This window comes from Dioscorea cayenensis, chromosome 4 (assembly GCF_009730915.1).
Source record: "Dioscorea cayenensis subsp. rotundata cultivar TDr96_F1 chromosome 4, TDr96_F1_v2_PseudoChromosome.rev07_lg8_w22 25.fasta, whole genome shotgun sequence".
NCBI lineage: Eukaryota > Viridiplantae > Streptophyta > Magnoliopsida > Dioscoreales > Dioscoreaceae > Dioscorea > Dioscorea cayenensis.
Genome location: NC_052474.1, coordinates 3899329 through 3921652, shown reverse-complemented (window position 1 = coordinate 3921652; position 22324 = coordinate 3899329). Strand labels below are relative to the sequence as shown.

Genomic DNA, 22324 nt, shown 5'->3' with positions numbered 1-22324 from the left:
TTAATTTACAATAATAATATATACATATATTGCGATAAATATGGTTAAGCCCCAAACTCCCAACCATTGCACTGAATTGGAATTTAACCATTCATCTTCCGTTTGAGAAAAATAAATAAACCCTCTCAATATGATATATAATATAATTTATAATTTTTTTAAAAAATCTGATAACTATATATTAAAAAGGTACATAGATATAAAATAAAATATACACATATATAAGATGTTGACTTTGGATAATCTTGTAGCGAGGCGATGTAACAATCTTTCCTACTGCAACATGCATCATGTGCCACTCTAATATTGAGTCGGTTGATCTTTTGTTCATCCATTGTAATGTTGTGCGCAAGTTGTGGGGTTTCTTCTGTAGTTTACTTTCATCGTCGGGCCCTCCTGATTTGATGTGTTGTGTTGTGTTGGAAATATAGTCCCATATCGGCTGTGATAGAAGTGTAATGAGTTTATATATAGGTATAGAAGTTGAGCCACTAAGTCTTGAGACTTTTTGGTGTAAGACCCCTAAGCCCATATAGAGCCTATTTAGGGCCCACTAGTACCAAAAATATAAAATCTAACATGGTATCAGAGCTTTAGGGAAAAAATGATTCTAGTAAAAAAAAAAACAGTTATAGCGGGACATAGTAAAAAGACCTCTAAGGTTCCAGAAGGAACACAAGTCAAGTTAAAATAGGACCTCTGAGACATAAGTAGTGTACAAGTCCATGTGTGTAAGACCTATGAGACACAAAGTAGTGTACAAGTCTTGGTAAAAAAACAGACCTCTGGGTGTACAAGTCTGAGCAAGTTCAAATTGAAAAAAAAATGATCAGTTGAACTTGAGGGAGGACATTGGAAATATAGTTCCATATCGGCTGTGATAGAAGTGTAATGAGTTTATATATAGATATAGAGGTTGAGACATTAAGTCTTGAGACTTTTTGGTGTAAGACCACTAAGCCCATATAGAGCCCATTTAAGGCCTATTAGTACCAAAAATATAAAATCTAACAGTCTGGTCTATTTGGAGGCGTTATGTGAGACCGAATTCTAGGATGGTGGGGGTGTTAGTGACTAAGGCACTAGTATAGAATATTTGGTTTGCGAGAAACGATAGAATTTTTAATTCTATAACTATGCCTGTCCACTACATAATTCTGAGAATTAATCGCATCTTTTGTGATTCGATGTTCTTGCATATACGGCCAAGGAGAAAGTTGAAGACTTCATTTCGGCGGTCAGACACAGCCTTGAGTTTTTTGGGTCGAGGAGCCAGTTGATGAGTGGTGACTTGGAGGCCGAGAAAGCACCCGACCTAGTTAGAGATTAGGCGTCCCAATGTTGTAGGGGGTGAGAAAAACTTGGGTTTCTTCATGTGGTCTGTAGTGTGTTTTGGGTTGCGTGAGAGGTTTTGTTAGTCCTTTGTACTGTGTTTGTTTTTTTTCTTAATTGAAATGGTTTATTTAATTTTTTCAATAAAAAAAAACCCAACAATCACTTTGGGTAAATTTTAACTTTCAAAATGAATATCATACGACAAAAAGTCTAATATAAATTTTGTGATTCGGGTTTTTTTGAAAAAAAATATATCTTACGAAATAAACTAATAATGATATTTTGCGCAAAAGAATTTATTTGATATCAACATCTTGAGAGAGAGGTGCACAATTAATTACTAAAGAAAAATAAAATAAAATGAAAAAAAAAAAAATTTAGAAAAGCCGTTTTTTGGGGAAACCGAAGGAAGCCCGGGAAACCAAAAACCCCACCCCCAAACACATGACCCAAATCCCGACATCCACCGCCCATCTCACCCCCTCCATCTCCATCTCACAATCCTCACGGCCCATCTCTTTCAAATCCTCACCGTCAGATCTCACCATCTCCCGCCCCTCATCATCGTCCCCGCCGCCGCAGCAGCAGCAATCACAGCCATCCGATTCCTCCGGGATTTCCTCTAATTTCAAACAGAACCCTCTCCTCCTCCCCCGCTTCGCGCCCATCTCCACTCTCCCCACCATCAACGACCCATTCTCTCCGGCGACGCAAATCTCCACCGCCGCCACCCAGGCAATCTCCCCCTCATCCCCACCCCTACACTCCACCTCCCACTCACCTTTACACCGCCGGAAAACCCCCTTCAACAGCTTCTCATCACCAAAAAAGGCCTCGAAGCAAGCACCATCGGCGGCCAACACGCGATCGGTACAAACAAAGACAGCCTCCATCCGGTCCCGCTCCACAGACTGGGCGCGATGGAGCGCCAGGAAAACCGGCTTCTCAGCTCGAACCTTAGTGCCGTTTATCTTGAGCTTGTTCCCATCGATCCTCGGGAGGTAAATGAGGGTGAGCGACTCCGGCAACGTCAGAACAGCGTCGGCAGAGGGCTTGTCGCCAACGAGGAGGCGGAGAAAGAAAGCACGAATCTTGAGGCGAGAAAGCGCGGCATGCTCCCCGATTTCGGTCGTCGATCGGCACATCTCTAGGGTTTGAGAGAGGACGAAAGGAAATTGGGGATAAATAGCAAGAGAGGGCCGAGACTGGAAATCGGGGGGCTTGCATTGAAAACAGGAGGCTCTGGTGTTTTTTCTTTCTCGTTTCCTCTCTGGCGGTCTGCTTCTCCGCAGGATGAGGATAGTTATCGTTTACATTGAAACGTGGCGGTGTTTGATTCAGTGGTTTTGAGGGATGGGACGAATGAGATGGTGCCACGTTGGTGTGGTCGGATAAGTTTGCAAAGGTATTTTAAAGGGAAAACTGGGGGTAAGAGACCTGAGCGAACGGCACGCGGTATTTGGGTCTTCGGATTGGGGTTGGGTTAGCTGACGTTTTAAGGCTTGTCTGAAATCATACATGCGATCACATTGCACTTGTTCAATGATATTTTAATACACATGAAAGTGGGTTTGTCATGTGCTTCTGGATAATGATACTGACAAAATGTTTGATATTTTACAGAAATCATGGGTTTCACTATATTAAGAAAATTACAACATCATTTTTCATGAGGATCAACACAAATACAAGTTTAAAGTACAAATGCAATAATAAAAAAAAAAATACAGCTTCTGTGATTCCACATAGTAATATGCATAAACAATTTACTGTGAGTAAGAAGCTCTTACTGTTTTTCCAAAGATGAATTACTAGTTACCTAGACCAAACTCTTGTTTTCTCCTGTTCTTTGCCAATTCTGCTATTAGAGAAGGGCCTTTGTGTTGTAGTAGTACCAACCTTTGATGTCCTCGTAATCCTACCAAAAGCCTTTGCAGGATCTATTTTCCTGGACTTGTTCATATCACTCACTGTTGCCATCTTCCTCTCCATAGCTGTTGGCAAGCTAATTCTGTTTTCAGATTCACCCATTGTTCCACTTCTTAGTTCTCTCTTGCGTTTGATCTCATGAAGAGACTCTGTGCCTCTGAGCAAGAGAGAAGAAGAACCCTGCCCAATTGATGAACTGTTTGTAGTGTCTGAACATCTGAGAATTTGAGCATCAACTTCACTTGTTAAACTATCTCTGGACAGTGATGCAGCTTTAATTTCATTTGGTGTTTTGATTCTTGTTGATACATCCACTGTGTCATTGCTCAATAACATCATGGAGTCCAACTGTTCTCTTTCTCTCAGCTTGCATTCAAGCTCTACAACCTGCATGCCATGCAATTAAAGGATCACAAGAAAATTCTTCAAGCTTGTGGAAGAATGTGTAAATGCCAAATAACAAGACCTTTTGTTCTAGATTCATTTCGGTTCGGAGTTTCTCCTTGAGTTTGTGTTCAAGTTCCCTGAACTGCAAGTCAAGAGATATGTATATTAGTGCTGTGAACTCTGCTTGAAAAATTCTTTTATGTTGGCCAAGAAATACCTTCTGTTCAGCCATGGACTCGGAGCGCAGTTGTTCCTTGATTTTGTTCTCCAGTTCCTTAACCTATATGAGCAGAAATAATGAAGTTCATGTGCACAAGTTGATAAAGACAACATCTTTTTTTTTCCCTGAATAATAGGAAGACTAAAGACCTTTTGTTGAAGTATCAGTGAGTCAGAGTGTTGTTGCTCTTTCATCTTGCTCTCCAATTCCTTTACCTAAATAGTCCAGAGATTATGATGAATGCTTATTCTTATAAATATCTCATGTACATGTATAAGCAAGAAGAGGTGTGGAATGCATGCATTGTTAATAGACAAACCTTTTGGTGAAGGGTCATACACATTTCTTCCTTTCCCTTCAATTTCTCTGAAAGTTGCCATTGTTGCCTTTCTGAAAAGTTTTGTAGCTCACCCTTTGACACAAGTTGTCCTTCAAGTTCTTTGTTCTTCAGGAAAAATGTGAAAATCAATGGGAATTAGAGATACTTTGGAAAAGTAGAGTTAACTCATTGCGTAGCATACCTTCTCTTGTAGATTTCTCCAAAGCTGATCTTTCCCTCTGATTTTATTCTCCAAGTTTTGACAATTATCTTCTAGTTTTTGGATAGACTCATCTTTAATTCTGCATTCTTGCCTTACTTTTTCAAGCTTCAAAAAAACAACAAAAGAACAAGGAATGGTGAATTAGTTACTGATGATTATATGAAATTTACCTTTAACCTTACCATCTGTTTGATCTTTTGAAGTTCAGCTGTATCAATCTGCTTCTTTGCTGGGCCTAGTTCTATTCCTCGAACTCGAGATGCAAAATTCAAAGAGCTGAGCGTTTCGCCCAAATCATTTTCCGAGGGGCTAATTTGTACAAACATCAGTGCTTTTGAGTCACCACCTGCATGGTGAAGTGATTATAAATCATATCGGGGTAGGCATCCTATTGGTGTTTAATAAAAGCTTGAAAACTCAGAAACCTTATTAAACAAATTACCTAATGAATCTTGCAACAAATGAGTCAACTTGGAATTTCTGAAAGAACAGAAGAGAACATAAATCAATAATATGACTAGCATGAACAAAACTCCATGACATATTAAAGTTATCGCCATACCTATAAGGGACATGGCTGCTTTTGGTTGCAAGTGCTGAAATAACATCTCCAAGAGCTGAAAGAGATCTATTAATGTTCTGAGCTTCTTTTAGCCTTTCTCCCTGGACATCTGTCTTTGCAAGCCTCTCACTTCCGGCCAAATCCACAAGCCAAAGTTTGCTTCTTGTACACTCTCCACTCATCAAATTCTTTGCTCTCACCATTATGCAAAGCATACTGAATTCACAAATTAAAAGAAGAACTCAGCTTGCTGAACTGAAGAAATATGTAAAGAAATATCAGTTTTAGCCAAGAACAAACCAGTGAGATCGACTACTGTGCTCATTTACATTGTTGGAACCAACTGCTCGTGCATTGCTTCCAGCCTGCAAAACATCCCACACCTCCTTTATGTTTTCTACTTTCGCCTCTACAATCCCAGGTACATGATGAAATCCTTCGGCTGCTTGTCTCACCTCCAGCCTAAATGAAACAGCAAGATGATGCTTCCCAGAAGTATAATTCAAGAAACAATTCTAAGAGATGAATGGGCTTACTTCTTCGAAGATGGGGATGTAGCTAACAAATCTCTGATTTGCTCATTGTAAACTTCAAGAACACTAACCGAGATGCTGTAGGAAATTGTTTCTTTCCTCTCCCCAGAAATTTTGAATAACTCTTCCAAAGTTCTATAATTCACTCCTCTATTCTGCTCGGTACCCTCCATTGTGAAAGTCTTACCAGTCCCAGTTTGCCCATAGGCAAATATGCAGACATTGTATCCATCTAAAACAGATGTGACCAATGGGGAAGCATCCGCATACACATCACCTGTTCAAGAGGAGTATAAATTCCAAATTGTGAAACACAGAGGAAGCAACCCATTGCCACTAGCTCTAGCAGATTCATTGAAAACTAGTAGACGCCTAACTCGTATGCATACCTAATTAGCTATTAGGAAAGGATGCAAGGAACTCATCAAATTAACACAGTAAAGAGTTATGGTCATGAATGTAAGAAGAGTAAGGGAGGTGTAAATCAGAGTTCAAAGGTGTAGGGAGTTCAACTAAACAACTAGTGTATATAAGAATACAAGAATTGATTACACAATTAAGTTAGCAGGAGGAATCATCTTAATGCTAAAGTGACGGCCACATAGATGAATGAGTTCAACTTTAATTTGTGTGTATATATATATATATCTATACCTTGGCCATCCCTTGGAGCATAAAACTCGGTCAAATTTGAAGGTTTTCTTTGTGGATCCACCAGTCAAGATTCCAATATCACCATCCTTGGCTCCTTCAAAATCTACTATGGTTGAGTAACCAGATGAGACCTCTTGCTTGCTTAATGGGCGGCACCTACAAAACACCCGGATGTTCCCTAAAACAAGAAATGGAAAATGGTTAATAATGTCATCTTTATGATCAGTTGAATAACCTAGCATTTAAAAGATAGCACAAACAAAGAACATACCTTTCATCTCCTGTACTTGGTTATATAACCGTTTTCTCCTGGCTAACTCCTCGCCATACTTAATTTTAAGGTCCTCACACTGAGCAACTGCAAATGAAAATCTGTCACTAAAGAGTAGTTAAAACCTTGATGCAGAAAACTCAGTATATTTACCCAAGGTCTCAACTCCAATAAGCATTTTGTTCAAATCAGGAATTGCACTGGCACATTCATGAGCCTCCTGAGAAAGTTGGGAGTGCTCTTGTTTCATTGTCTGCAAAAAAAAAGAAGCACAAACAAAGTACTGAAGTAAGTTCTGATCATGCTGCAACTATAGAAACATACTTGTGTAAATGCAAAACCTCGTTGGATTACAACAATAAACAGTAGACTATCACCTTGATTTTCCCTTCCAAGTCATTAATTGCAGCAACCCATAGTTTCTTATCATGCTCATACCTTTCAGAAACAACTCTAAAATTGTCTGTTTGCTTTTCAACAGCTTGCTCTAAGGGCAAATGAAAGATTTTAAGATATATTAAAAAATTACAAGGAAAATACAACGCAAAACAAATTCTAGACTTAGTGCTTACCCAATGTTTCAGTCTGGAATAGCTTGTTGTCCATGTCCATTCTCAGTTGCTCTAGCTGCTCGTTTGCTGATGTTAGCAACATCCATGCCTGATGGCACTCATCGTTTTTCAATTTAAATTGACTAGTAAGTTCTTGTATCTTCTTCTCATATCTCGATGTAAGTTTCATACTGAAACTCTGTCCTCTGCTCTGCAAAAGATGAGCACGAGGCCAATGAGATCATGAAAACAATAAAGATCAAAGGCTAAATGGAATGTGTTTCAGACCTGAGTAGGAGAAACTATGATCTCTGAAGCACAATTATTACAAATTTGACTCTCAGGGCCCCTTGGTGGTTCTGGTGACATAAAAACATATGTGATGAAATAATAATTCTGGTCAAACCTTGCAGATAAAATCAATATATATATATACATATATATATTTACCGACTAAAGTTGTTGCTTTTCTAATGCAGATCCCACAAACCACAGGTGACCCACTAATTCCTTTGAAGCTAATAACAACATCTTCATCTTTTGCAACAGATACTCTGACATCAACCAATTGCAGTGGATTATTAGCTCCAACGATGGAAAAGATGTCCATTCCAGACAATATCTGCACCCACACAATATTATGACTTCATTTCTGTGAAACAACAAAATAGTCAACAAAACCGAAGCATGAAACAATATGGAAGTGGCATCTTTTGTTCTTGCCTTCTCTTCTTGAAGAAAAACATCAAAAACCCTAATTCCTTTAGGCCCATTCGTGTAAACAATCTCAGCAAAATGCAAATCTAGAAAATAGTCCCCAGGATCAAGATTGTTGAACGTGTAGCAGAAGTTCCCATATCGTACAGACTGGTACAAACATGAATAGTCACCACCTTCAAATATCTTCTCATCAGAAGTGAGAACATCTCCTCCTTCAAAGAAGGAATCACCCTGAAAATTTATTTGGTGGCCCTGTCCTTTAATCATATTCCCTCCAGCATTCACAACCATTACAATATCATCTGTAACCCAAAGAAAAATACAATTGACATGAACATCAACAAAAACAACACTGAAGAAAGTAGTATACTCCAATTTTGATTGACAGCATAACCATTAAGAACACATTGATGATTTTAAAAAGAGGACCACGCAAAAACATTATGCATCCATTAATTCATTAACATTGAAGAACAATCTACATTAACAAAAGAATTTCAGGATGATGAGTTTCAGGAAGAACACACACACACACACACACACACACACCCCTACACCCAAAGGATCTAGCTAGAACAACTAAAATAACCAAGAAAATGGAATAAACTAATCTAAGAACAAGTGGTTGATACCCAAAAAAACGTAATTTTTACAAGACTGAGTTTAACCTTCAAGAATTTAAGATTTTTGTTACACAAGCCTGCAATTTCAGCCCTAAAAATTTATAATAAGCAAGAAGGGAATTTACATAAGAACCCAGCATTAGCAGCTCAAACCAAACCCTAATTACCGAAAATACACCAGAAAATTTGGACCTTTCTTGTAAAAACCTGATCAAAACTTCAAGAAGAACTCTTTATCAAGAAAATCCAAGATTCACATGGCCTCAACCATAGAAACCCCAAACAAGAAGAGAAGCGGAAAATAAGAGGAAAGAGAAGAAAGAAACCTCTGCAATCTGCATCCCTGAGCCCCGAAAGCACCAGACGAGACCCTGGAAAGCACAACATCGAATCAAAACAATCTTGAATTGAATCCCCTTCATCTGGAACTCCTTGCAGGTCCGACGAAGATGCCTTCAAATTCGAGAGACCATCATCCATCCAAACACTACGAGCTATGGAGCTAGAACTCAGGGTTTCCTCCATGAAAATGATGAGAGAGAGCGAAAGAGAGAGAGAGAGAGTAGAGAGAGAGAGGGTAGCTTTCGTTTGGTCTTTCCTACTGGGATGAGCATGGGTTCAAATTTGAAAATGGCGACCGTTGGAAGCGAATGGACCGTTGCTGCTATTGGGCTTGATTTGCTTTGAAGGCCCATTTTTCAGGCCTCATGTGTTGATTCGTTTTAAAGGCCCTGTTTTGGGATATAGTCTTTAAAGCCCACACAAATAAATATATAATAAATAAATAAATAATTTTGGACATTTAGAATTAACAATTTTTTTTTTACCAGGTGGATCCACATTTACTAGAAAAAATGATTAGAGAGCCCATAAGATAGAAGTCCAAACAACTCAAAACAAAGAGCCATCCATATACAACCATAAAAACAGTAAATTGAATTCTCTTCAAAAGGTCACTCAATACAATGCTTTGATTTGATTGTGCTGCCACTACCATGCATCACCTTGGAACTACTTGACTCAACCCTTCTAGGGTTTTCAAATTCTAGACTTCTCTTAACTATTTTTGTTGACTCCTTAACATTTTATCTTTTTTAGCTAAGGGTTGCAGATATCCACAATATAAATGAGTGAACAATTTTCATAATAAAAAAGTTAGGAGATAGGAAGTACTAATAAAAAAATATTATAGGTTTTTTTTAGCCAAATATTTCAAAGAACATGTATTGTTAAATTGTTCAAATTGGCCTTTTAAGTGGGCACACCAAAATGACCACATATTTTGAAGGGAGACACTGAGATGAAATTAGTTCAAGTCTTCAAATAAAATATTCTTAAATGCACACTGCAAACTAAGATAACAGATTATGAATACAAATGGATACAAATTATTTTACTAGAAATTGTTAAATTCAAGGAAAAATTAGCGTTAGAATTGCTTGATAGACATGCTTAATTTTTTTTAAATGAAATAATATATTCTATTTTAGTGTACTTTTTTTATTTTACTCTAACACAAAGAAAAAATTTAGGGGGAGAATTTGTGCATATTGCAAATTTTGAGGGTGTTTTTAGTAATTTTCATATTTATAAACATAATACTATAAGATAGAGAACATGAAATCAGATAATTAGATAATTTCTCTTCTTGAGGAAGATATATAAATATATCATTTTAATTTTTATGACAAAAACATGCCTCGAAACCCCAACCAATCATCTCAAGCAAAGTTTTGCCAAACTCTATAATTAAATATTATAAAACTAAAAAAACTATATAAAATACCAATATAATTAATACCCATAGACCCATCTATGGATACATAAAAGTGAGCATCATATTTAATATATCTTACAATTGCATTTTATTTTGTATTTATATCATCTACATACCTTTTGGACTTGTTTTATATGCAATGTTATTATATTTTATATTTATCTAAGATTTCTGAAAACGGAAAAGAATATTATCCTTAATCCAATCAATCCCCTTTAATATATGTATTTACTTTCCATCACCCAATGCTAAATGCTCTATCACTTCCCACAACAATACATTGTTTTTAAACTTTAAAGTGAAGGTCCTTGCTCATCCAAACATGTGGTTCTCCATTAACACTTTTCCTCTTGAATGTAAAACATGACAGTGGGTTACTTACTATTCATAAACAGTTTGATGATGTAGTGATATATTATATATATATATATATATCAAGAATTAGCAATCATTCCATCTCTAATTATTGATTCTCATAACCATGTTCATTGTCAGTTGATTTTGATACCAACATTGGTTTGCTTGTGGATCAGTTTCAAAGAGAATAGGATCTAATTCCAAAGCTAGGATGAACAAAATGGTTCCAACCACCATTTCAAAAGCTTGATGACTTTCATCTTTCCAATTCATTGAAAAGATGCATGATTATCAAATTAATTATTTAAATTTTAAATATTGTTATAACTTTAAAAAAAAAAATAGCAACCACTCAATAAGAAATATTATATTTTTTAAAATAGTGATATGAACAACACATAAAAAGGCTTCACTTTATATGAACTGAGATTGAAAAATATATATTATACATAAAAAAATCTGATATTAATAAATTAAGAGATCAACAGTAATAACATTATAATTTTTTTAATAAAAATAATAAATGTTATATATATTAGGGGCATATGCACGGGTGAGAATTAAATGTTAATGATATTATAATTTTGATATGTTGTAATTTGATAAATTATTTTAGAAAAAGTTAATGCTTTAAGAGCAAGATGATCTCATTCATTGATCTAAAATCTTATTGGTGTAGAAAAAATTTCTTATAAACTTCTTGGAATCACAAACACAAAAAAGCAAAGAAAAAGACGTGCATTTAATATATATACATTTATTTTCTATTTGTCAACTGTGCTTGTGGAGTATGAAACTATAAAAGCAATATTATAATATTTATGTTGTTGCCCTTCACTCAAGCTATGTGGACATGAAGAGGAGTTTTTAGACAGCTAGGTAGGGAGGGAGCTCAGGGAGGGAGGGTGGGAGGGTGGAAAGGAGGAGTGAGAAGGTGGAAAGGTGGAAACAAACAGCTTCTTTTGCTCAATCTGTAGTACAATCAAGGTTGATTGTACTTGCAGGCAGTACATTCTTCAGTTTGTGGTCACTCTCTAATTACCCATAAAAACTACTTTGATGAAGTTGATATATTGCCATTGATTTTGTTCCTGTGATTTGGAGCTGGTTATTGAAGCTGTTGCTGAGAATTCTAATTGGTTTCAAGGTTTGTTTGTGAATTCTTATCTAAAGTTTGGTTTTTTCACAGTGTGATAGAAAAAGTTGGGAACTTTAGGAATGGAGGATCAAAAGGAGAGGGAGGAGATTGAGAAAGGTGAGGACTTGGAGGTCCAGGAGAAGGAAAGAGGAACTGAGGATTGGAAGAAGATCCCTCCTTGGTCCAAACAGCTGACATTGAGGGGCGTGGTGGCAAGCATCGCCATTGGGATCATGTATAGTGTTATAGTGATGAAGCTCAACCTCACCACTGGCCTTGTTCCGACGCTCAACGTCTCGGCTGCGCTCTTAGCCTTTGTCTTTCTTCGGACATGGACTAAGTTGGCCGGAAAGGTTGGGTTCATCTCCACACCGTTCACTCGGCAAGAGAACACCGTTGTGCAGACTTGTGCTGTTGCTTGTTATAGCATTGCTGTTGGAGGTGTGAAGCCTTGGAACATTTTGTTATGCCAATCAGGTGTCTGATTGAATTACTGTTTCATTGAGTGGTTGTGTTTGCAGGTGGATTTGGCTCTTATCTATTGGGATTGAACAAGAAGACATACGAGCAGGCAGGGGTGGATACAGAGGGGAATGCACCAGGGAGCTACAAGGAGCCTGGGATGGGTTGGATGACTGGTTTTCTCTTTACTGCGAGTTTTGCTGGTCTTCTGGCTTTGGTTCCTCTCAGGAAGGTGCATGCTTGATCTTTTCCTCTGTTTTCAATTGCTTAAATTTTGAAGAGGTTTCTCTCATCTGGAACTTTTAATGAGTAGTTTACATGTAGTTAATGAGATTTATTAAGGCTTTTGCTTTCTATTATCTGGGGAAGTTCTATATAAATATGGAAGCTTTTAGTGAGTTGGTTCTAATTAATCATTCTGATTAACATTCTGTTGTTTTAATTAACTTGAGGAGTTGCCTCATCAGACTCCCATTGAAGGAGATAACAGGGACTGATCACTTAGGTGAACATTGCATTTGAACCGATGACAGGGTTTGCAAATTATTCTACTGCTGATAATGACTTCTAAAGATGTTAATTAAAGCTAATGAAATTGTAGCTCATTTTCTTGCTTGGCATGGCTTAAAAGCATCAGATTTTCATTGATGTCTACTATGTTGATAGGAAATAAGGACTTGGAAGGTTTCTTTATTGCAATTAACTATATATTCGTCACCATTTGTGTCTGTTTCTCAGGGAGTTCCCATCGTGCTTTTAATCATGATAATGACCGAGTTGTCCAATTCATTCAACTTCCTGTCTAGTTTTCACTAAATCGAAGTTCAAAGAGACAAATTTATTTAACCATTTTCTTGTTTCTTTATATTATATAAATTACAATTGAATTTTTATCCTCCAGATAATGATCATTGATTACAACTTATCTTACCCAAGTGGAACAGCTACTGCTGTTCTCATCAATGGCTTCCACTCTCCTGATGGTAATGAAATGGCAAAGTATGTGATCAAACTTTACTTATTGGATGAGAAATGAAGAAAAAAACTATATGAATTTAGCTTAAGAAAACTTTTGTTTTCTGCTTCTCTTCCAGAAAGCAGGTTCATGGATTTGCAAAGTACTTCACAATCAGTTTCCTCTGGAGTTTCTTTCAGTGGTTCTTCTCTGGGGGAGATGTTTGTGGCTTCTCTCAATTCCCAACTTTTGGGCTAAAAGCTTGGAAACAAACGTATATTTTCTTAATTCTTCTGTTCTATCTGTTAAGCTTCCATATGTTTTGCACAATTAGAGCGATGACTGTGCTGACAATCTTGCTTGCAGATTTTTTTTTGATTTCAGCCTCACTTACGTTGGAGCAGGAATGATTTGTTCCCATCTGGTTAATCTGTCTCTTCTTCTTGGAGCAGTGCTTTCATGGGGTGTAATGTGGCCTCTTATAAGCGAACTCAAAGGGGATTGGTACCCCAATACTTTACCAGAAAGCAGCATGAGAAGCTTGCAAGGCTACAAGGTGTTCCAAAATGCCAAAAAAGAAAAAGAAAAAAAAAAGAAAAGAATTTAATTCATATGCTGATTTGGAAGTGCATTACTCAAGTAACTTGTTTCTTACATACTAGTTCTTTATTTGTTCTTGCCACAGGTTTTCATCTCTATAGCACTTATCCTAGGAGACGGTCTCTACAACTTCTTCAAAATCTTTTATTTATCCACAAGGAGCATGCATGAAAGATCCAAATGCAAATTCCTCAAAACAGGTAAAGGGGCAACTGGGCCAAAAACATTATCTAGAAACAGTTCTGTAAACCTTCTGATTGATCTTCAAATCAAACAGTGGCAGATCGGGATAGTTTCGCAATTCATGATGATTTCAAGCGCAATGAGCTTTTCGCAAGAGAGACCATTCCTTTATGGCTAGCTTTCTCAGGCTACGTCTTCTTCACCGTAATTTCTGTCATTGCAATACCACTAATGTTTTCTCAGGTGAAGTGGTACTATGTCATCACAGCTTACATCCTCGCTCCCTGCTCTGGGCTTCTGCAATGCTTATGGCGCAGGTCTCACAGACATGAACATGGCCTACAATTATGGAAAAGTGTCTCTATACATTCTTGCAGCTTGGGCGGGAAAAGACTCCGGAGTGGTTGCAGGCCTTGTTGGCTGTGGACTAATCAAATCAGTAGTATCCATTTCGGCCGACCTGATGCATGACTTCAAGACCGGCCATCTCACAATGACATCCCCCCGCTCGATGCTTCTAAGCCAGGCCATTGGAACAGCAATAGGATGTGTTGTTGCCCCTCTAACCTTTTTCCTCTTCTACAAAGCCTTTGATGTCGGGAACCCCGAAGGAAGTTTCAAGGCTCCTTATGCTTTAATATACCGAAACATGGCAATTCTCGGTGTTGAGGGCTTCTCTGCACTCCCACAACACTGCTTGCAACTTTGTTATGGATTCTTTGGCTTCGCCCTCGCCGCTAATATGATGAGAGATCTTTTCCCAGTCAAGTATGGTAGATGGGTGCCTTTGCCAATGGCCATGGCAGTACCATTCTTGGTTGGTGCCAGTTTCGCGATCGATATGTGTGTTGGCAGCTTAATTGTGTTTGCTTGGGACAAGCTTAACAGCAAGAAGGCTGCTTTGATGTTGCCTGCAGTTGCTTCAGGCTTGATTTGCGGTGACGGACTATGGATTCTTCCGTCTTCTTTGCTTGCACTAGCAAAGATTAATCCTCCTATATGCATGAGATTTGTGTCTACTTAAGTTTGGAAGATGAACTAGAAGTGATTCTTCTTACAATGATTTGGAGAGGCTTGAACTTGATGTTCAGTAAAAGAATTTGGAGACTTTGAGATGGGCTTCAAGAAGTTCAGTCCTAGAAGTTGCTAATCCGAATATAAGGAAAGCAGCTCAAGAATTGGTCTTTGAAGCAATTGGAGTAAAGTAATTTAGTAGGCATAAAATGTTGTTCGTTGTCGATGCTATAAACTTACTATGAAAAAAGTACTGAAAAGTATATATTTACATTTAGATATATCATTTGTATTGCAAACAAGAGAAATGAATAGAATGCAATATTTACAGGCTTATCTTGATTGTGTTGCTTCTTGTGTTATGTTGTTCAAACAAAAGTAGTTGTTTGTTTCACTCATGTTGTATTGATTAACAATTTGTTAACTAACTGACCAAAAGAGTTTACTGAAATTTACAAGATAATCAATTGGTCAAACTCATCTAACCTTTCTTTATTATAAGATTTGGAAGCTCACAGCATATGCTTACTGTAAGATTACAGACTTTGGTGACATAGCAAATGTTACCTTAACTTAATTTCGATTCATGATATCTAGTCAGATTTGGAAATTAAGATTTGGAAGCTCACAGCATATGATTACTGTAAGATTCATGATATCTAGTCAGAAATTAAGATTAGATATTTATTATTATTAACAATAACTTTAGCAGATATCTAGTCAGTAATTTATTATTAATTGCAGTTCGATCCTATAGTCAAGTTGACCTCTAAAATCAACAATGCACTTTAATTGGTGATTATCAACATATTAAACACTCTTTAATATCATGGACTATTGACTGAATCAGGCAACGTTTTTCATGATTTATGTTCCATTGTATTGCTTCAAGTCACATAGAATTTTAAAGTTAATAAGACCCCATAATTGTCTAAGATTCAACGTCTCATTTTCTTCGGAGTCTCTTTCTGATGAATTCGTCATTGCTACAGAGTTACTTTTATTATAATGTATCACAATCTTCACAAATTTCCTACTTTTATTAATGATATTATCACTAAAACAGTAACACCATTCTCTCAACCATAAAAAAAACTTACACTTAATAATGAACTTTGTATTATCATGATCAACATTGAATCCTATATATATTGTCAGTTAAGTTACGGGTTGTGGATTATTAATTTATCAATCATTAAGTACCAAGTGCACACACATCCACAAAGAGTGAACATTGTCAATGCAATGTACCTACGTTTGAGGGACTAAGTTCGAAAAATCAAATCCCTTAAAAAAAAAAAGCAAAACCAGAGATCGATCATACCTAAACTTAGACTTTCAATCAACCTTCAATGATTCTTCATGTTCAAAGATAGCTTCAAAGAATCTTCAATTCTTCTTCAATATATTCTTCATTAAATTTACAATCAACTAAATTTTGTCTTTAATTGATCTTCACATAATTTTTAATTAATTTAAATCATCACCTTAATTAACACTCGCCTATTTTAGCTCTAAGTAAAATTGTCTTCAATTTGAATACTCACCAAAAATATCTTAAATCAAGTAACCAAATTTAGTCTCCAATCAAGCATCCAAATTTGGTATTCAACTCAAAATGCTTCTCTGCAAATAACACTGATTCAAATTTAGTTTGATCATGAAATATTCTGAAAGCTTTCAATTTAAATCTTCATTGCTGAAAAATTGAATACCACCTGCCATTCTGAACTCCTCCAAAAAGAGCTTCCTCAATAAATAACTCTTAATTGAAGTTTATCAAGCCTCCACACAAATGTTCAACTTGGAAACTTGAGCACATGCTAAGTAAGTTTAACAAATAATATCAACTCACATGATAAAAACATTATTATTATTATTATTTTGAAAAGGACAACAAGCATCTGATTTTATCAAGGTTTTCAGATCCGGACCGGGCATCGACCTGGAGAAGGGTAGGGGTCAGGGGTCGAGGGGTTCAACCGAGGTTGAACCGAGATCAATAATTTTTATTAAAAATAATATAATTTTTAGTTATATATAATTAAAAGATCAAATTTTGAAGAATAAAAATTTAAAAAAAATAAAAACATGATTTTTAAAAATTTAAGCAAGTATATTACATAAATAAATATTGAAGTACACCACATTAAAAATGTGAAATACACCAAATAACATAAGAATAAACTAATACAAAATTTATTGAGAAGCATAAAAATATTCACAAGGAAATACACAACTAAGAAGCCCATAAAAAAATAAATATAAAAATATTCCTTTGGTCTCTCCCTTCTTTAGTTTTATAATTTTACATTATAACCCCCAAAGATTAGTATATTATAAAATAAAATAAGAATTAAAAAAAAAATTGTGCAAACCCGGGTTGATAACCCGGCCGGGTTACTGGTTCAATCCCGGTTTTATCAAAATCCGATTTTATATATTAAATCAGACCAGTGTAAGGCCGGATCAAGATCAACCTGGTCTGACCGCTCGGTCGAATCCGGGTCTGAAAACATTGGATTTTATCATGTGTTGAATCAAGTGGCTTTGGCATAAAAATATTATTATATTTTAACATTTAAATATATATATATATATAATATTTGAAAAAAATAGATAAATCATAATCGTTAAAACAAAAATTAAAATAATACAAAATATCCTTAAATAAATAAATAAATAAATAAATAAAAAGCTAAATAAGGCCGCAAATTAGAATGGAAACTAGAAGGGCAAGTTACTCATTTCATTTTAAATCATATATATATGAATTTATGAAAATAATATATTTTTTTCAAAAATTTCTTATAAGCTCAAGCAAGTTTTTTTCCTCAGGTACAAATTGTGCTGGAACAAGCAGCTATTATTCAAAAAATAAAATTCAAAAATTTTTACAAAAGCAATGCGATGGTGCCTTCTTTAAAAAATTAATTCTTTTTTCTACTTATTTTTTAAAACCAAATAAACAATATTTAAAAGGAATTTAGTTCCAAACAAATTATATATTGATTTTCTGAACTCTGAAGCACTGCTCTTGAGTCTTGACAAATACTTTAATTATTTAAAAAATTAAATTACTAAAATATATTAAAAAATTATTTTAAAATTTAAAGGTAGCACTAATTCTTGTTTGTGGTCTGCAAAACATAATGTTGCGTGGAGCATTTGTTGTCTTCAATTTGCGTTGGTAATTGATTATCTTAATTGTGCGCAATTACCCCCACAAACGCAAAGATTTAAAAAACAAATAAATCTCATAAAATGTTTTTTTACAGTAACCTGATCCACTGATGAAATCCCATCACTTTTCTTAAGTTTTGACCATTTACTTTGGACATTCCAAACACTCGCAAAATTTAATCACTTTTAACGTAAAACTAATCAGTAAATTAAAAACAAATCAGCAGCACTAAACCTTGCGTTCTCTTCTTTTCCTCTCTCTCTTAAAAATTATATTAAATTTATTTTAAAATATTTTAAATTCTACTTATTCATACACTGTTTTCTATAACATGTTCCCAATGTTAATAATAATTATTACACTTTAATTATTCAACATAAAAACCATTTTCCCTCCATTTTAAGCTAAAAATAAATAAATACATAAAAATAAATAAATAAATAAACAATAGATAGAAAGAATGAAACCAATCTGGATCTCCCAATCCAATTAACACTAAAAAAACCAATTACTACTACAGCATAATAATTAATCACAAGGGCACCAAAATCCCCCAAATTAATCATCCCCAATCTACAAAATCCCCAAATCCCTAATCCCTTTGATTCAATCAATTGAGATTTCAATCCAGGAACCCAGTCTGCTTAAACACCGCATTCCTCACCCTTCTCAAATCCCTACCTTTCAGAGTCCTTCCCGCGCCCTCGCACACCGAGAACCTCGTCACGTGCGACCTCGCCACTATCACGTGCGGCGGTACCATCTCCTCGTCGTCATCGTCCTCCTCTTCCTCCCTCTTCTTATACTCATCCCATTCCTCATCCCACCCGTTCATCGTCGCCCTCGCCCTCCCTTTCGGCCACGCCGGCACATTCACCGGCGCCGACCCATACACCGCCCTCCCAATCCCGCCACCATCAGCACCGATCTCCCCCGAGGCCGGCGCTGGCGCCGGCGCTGGTACCGGCAGCCCCCTGCGAACCATCGGTCCGTCGTCACCAGAGGCGAGTAGAGCGGATAACCCGATCGCCTCCTGGGGGAAAGGGCGGCGGCGGCTGCCAGGGGAGTAAGAGCGATCACGTACCTCGGGGAGGATCGGAGGGGAGGATGAAGGGGAGGAGTGATCATCGGAGGACCAGACGACGTCGCCTTCGTCAAGCTCGAGGGGATCAGAGTCCGGTTGCTTCAAGACGCCGAGGAATCGGAGCGAACTCTTGGGCCGGAACGGCGCCGGCGGTATCCTCACCGGAGCAGCGTGGTTCTCCGCCATCGGACGAGGTGAGTCGCCGGGCTCGCTCCCTCTCTTTCTCTTCGTTGCGATGTAGTCTTAGATGGTTATTTTATAGAAAGAGTGGGGGTTGTTGGGGAGGGTTAGGTTGGTCCGCAGGCACAATGGACCGCAATGACGTCACAGAAGGCGGTGTAGGTGGGGCCATAGGAATCTATACTGCAGAGTATCTCGCTGGATTAGTGAGTGACGTCATGTGTGGCCCACATTCCTTGTCGGATTTAGTGTTGGATTTATAACAGCAATCAGCGTGGTCTGCAAGACAAAACGAGTTTATTATTAGCTTTTTTAAATATAAAATTATATATTATGGATTTATATATGAATGCATGCGATTTGGGCGTGATTTGTTTATAAAAAAGTTACCAATAATAAAAAGAAAAAGTTACCAATAAATAACAAAATTTATTAGTGGGTATCACTGGAGATTAAATAATAAGATTGAGCAATTTAATTTTGTTTTGCCTATATTATATTTTATTCATACTTTGTAAAAGTTTTTACATCTTTTACTATTTATATTACTCTATAAATTTAAGGTTTTTTTCATTAAAGACTGTTATTGAGAAATAAATTTTCAATTGTAATAATATTCAATTGTGTATATATACATTAAAAATGATATATCATGGGTATATTTATGAACTTATATTAATATCAATACTATATATACATAAATATATCTGTGAGATGGACAACCCATCCCTACCACATAAATTTTCAACAATATTTGAAGTGAGAATCTAGAATATATATATATATATATATTGTATAATTAAAAAAAAAAATATATATATATATATATAAATTGAGGTATAGAATAATTGGTGAGGAATGGGTGGTAGATATTTTTTAAAGTGGTGGTTGACAAGTGGTCAAAGATGTCAAAATTTTGTGGAGACATAAGCTAGAGAAGATGGTTTAGCGATTGGAAAGAAGCCAAAACAAGAATTACTCCAAAACAAGTTGTTGTTCTTTTTGGTAGCCAATCAATGGGCCAAAAAAAAAATAAAAGGGAAAAAGAATACAGCCATAAAATGTTCTTTATCTTCTTCTACCATATATGTTTCCCTTTTTTTAATCTTCACGTGCTGCTTTGCAATTTTTGCATGGGCGGCTTGGTTTTGCTTGGCTTGGCTTACACATCATGACAAACATTAAAAAAAGTTGTCATACTTTGGTAAATATATAAGTTATTACTAACGGTCTTTAGGTCAATTGGTACTGAATTACTTACATAAAATATTTTTTTCGGAAAAACTCGAGATCGAATTATATGTCCACGCAACATAAGGGCATAAGTAACGTTGAGCTTGCGGTTGCACTCCACACACATGCACGTCCCTAATTGGCACTTGTCGTTCTCTTATATATATATATATATATATATGGGTCATCAGCATTAGCATGTTTAATTGCTTTAGATAAATAATTCAATGTCAAACAATAACAAGCCAAACCAAAATACAACTTGTGTTTTGAGGATCTCTTAGTTCGAGGGAAGTTGTTAATTTTTAGTCTATTTAAACTGTGTGATTCTTGAGGATCATCACATGATAGGAAGGGACTATTTTATGGTTTGCTTTTTGAGATGAGTTCTCATTGGGAGTTTAATCTCATTCTTTGAATTGTCTTGCTTGTCTTAAGTGGAAAGAAATATAAGTAATTATTATTTATGTTTTATTTGAGAATAGAACGAAGGGGAGATGAGATGTATGAAGAAAATGGAGGTAAAAAAAAAATATCAAAGGAAATTCTTCTTTGTTGTCTTATTCTGTACCATTATTCAAATCAATTTATATATATCTTATGATTCAATCAATCATGGCACACTGTAGCGAATGTCGGCCATGTGCATTGACATAAATCTTATCATGACGTATCATAGTTAAAGTTTAATTACAATTTAAAGGTACATGCATACATTATGCATATATAGATATATAGATATGAGATTAAAAAATGAATTGTTGATGAATTACAGTCCAATGATTTGTTAAAACTTAAAAGGAATGGTGCCCATTGAAATAGAGATTGGGGACATGGTTTTGCACTTTGTGAGGCTGGCGTTGTGTTCGGACACCTCATAATAGCGTCCATGATTTTGACACACAGAGGACACTGAGACTGACATATGACTGCTTCTTTGGCTCTCTTTTCTCTTCACTTTCCCTGATTTCATGCTTTTTTTTATTATTATTTCTCTTCATGTTCTTCAACAATTATTCTTTATTTTCTTTTTTTTTTTATTCTACTTTTCTTTTAATTACTAGTAGGCTTTTGTTCAATGAGCCAAAATTTAACATTTTGATTTATATATATATACTAATAATAAAGGACAAACGCTTTTCATTTAAAAAAATTATCAAAGAGATGGATATGTATTTGATTTACGTACGATTTACAAACCTTTTAGTGAGAATCTCCAACAGAGATCAACATCTCGTAAAACAGTGATTAAATTTAAAACGTATAAACGTATGTAATAAGAGTATAATAAGACTGTCAGCGAAAAGCGATTCTAATTTACTTTTTTTTTCAGATTTTATGTAATATTATCGCTATCCAATATTTGACGGACCAAAATCTTAAATAATTATTATCATGCTTCCACCTCTGCTCAGAAAGTAACGAGCATCCAAGGGTCAAGTTAAAGAGACATCATCTCCTAACACAAGGGACATTAGGGTTTGACGACGAAAGCATTGCTTCAACAAGTCGTCCAGAAATCCATAGCTACTCTGCCTCCAACCCATCCTCCGATCAAGAGGGACTGAGACTGAAGCCGAAAGAGTAGGCTACGAACTAATCAACTTCTCATAAGAATTATTCAACCACGTCCGCCACGCCACGAGATAATGTAAGATAGAAGCTTCACACATAGATAACAATGAAATACACGAGATCACTCACCAACCCAACCCTCTCTCAAAGTATTGCTTATATCAATCTCAACACAACACACGACAAATTTACTCAGACAGGAAGACATATAATCATCTGTCTTCAACAAAGCGCCGAGGAGATAGAGATGGTTTC

General features: G+C 36.1%; 4 protein-coding genes across 4 annotated transcripts; 1 reads left to right on the top strand and 3 right to left on the bottom strand.

The window, feature by feature from the left end:
* Positions 1-1615: 1615 nt before the first annotated feature.
* LOC120259142 lies at positions 1616-2845 on the bottom strand. Its single transcript, XM_039266684.1, has one exon. The coding sequence runs from the start codon at positions 2478-2480 to the stop codon at positions 1713-1715; it is 768 nt and encodes a 255-aa protein (XP_039122618.1). The 5' UTR covers positions 2481-2845; the 3' UTR covers positions 1616-1712.
* A 97-nt stretch (positions 2846-2942) lies between these two features.
* Positions 2943-8907, bottom strand: LOC120258360 (kinesin-like protein KIN-14E). The gene is given in 21 exon segments (XM_039265733.1): positions 2943-3651; positions 3731-3793; positions 3869-3931; positions 4021-4086; positions 4191-4316; positions 4393-4518; positions 4596-4759; positions 4856-4893; positions 4976-5191; positions 5276-5437; positions 5512-5785; positions 6163-6184; positions 6186-6340; positions 6434-6520; positions 6587-6686; positions 6811-6920; positions 7006-7195; positions 7273-7343; positions 7435-7606; positions 7708-8006; positions 8654-8907. Coding segments are annotated over 21 exon segments (3204 nt in total). The 5' UTR covers positions 8853-8907; the 3' UTR covers positions 2943-3150.
* A 2475-nt stretch (positions 8908-11382) lies between these two features.
* Positions 11383-15155, top strand: LOC120258361 (probable metal-nicotianamine transporter YSL9). Its single transcript, XM_039265734.1, is given in 8 exon segments — positions 11383-12040; positions 12121-12293; positions 12963-13060; positions 13156-13290; positions 13383-13572; positions 13702-13816; positions 13894-14081; positions 14083-15155. Coding segments are annotated over 8 exon segments (2001 nt in total). The 5' UTR covers positions 11383-11679; the 3' UTR covers positions 14824-15155.
* A 3341-nt stretch (positions 15156-18496) lies between these two features.
* Positions 18497-19323, bottom strand: LOC120258168. The gene has a single exon (XM_039265522.1). It carries the CDS (start codon positions 19265-19267, stop codon positions 18620-18622), a length of 648 nt encoding a protein of 215 aa, XP_039121456.1. The 5' UTR covers positions 19268-19323; the 3' UTR covers positions 18497-18619.
* Between the last annotated feature and the right edge of the window lie 3001 nt (positions 19324-22324).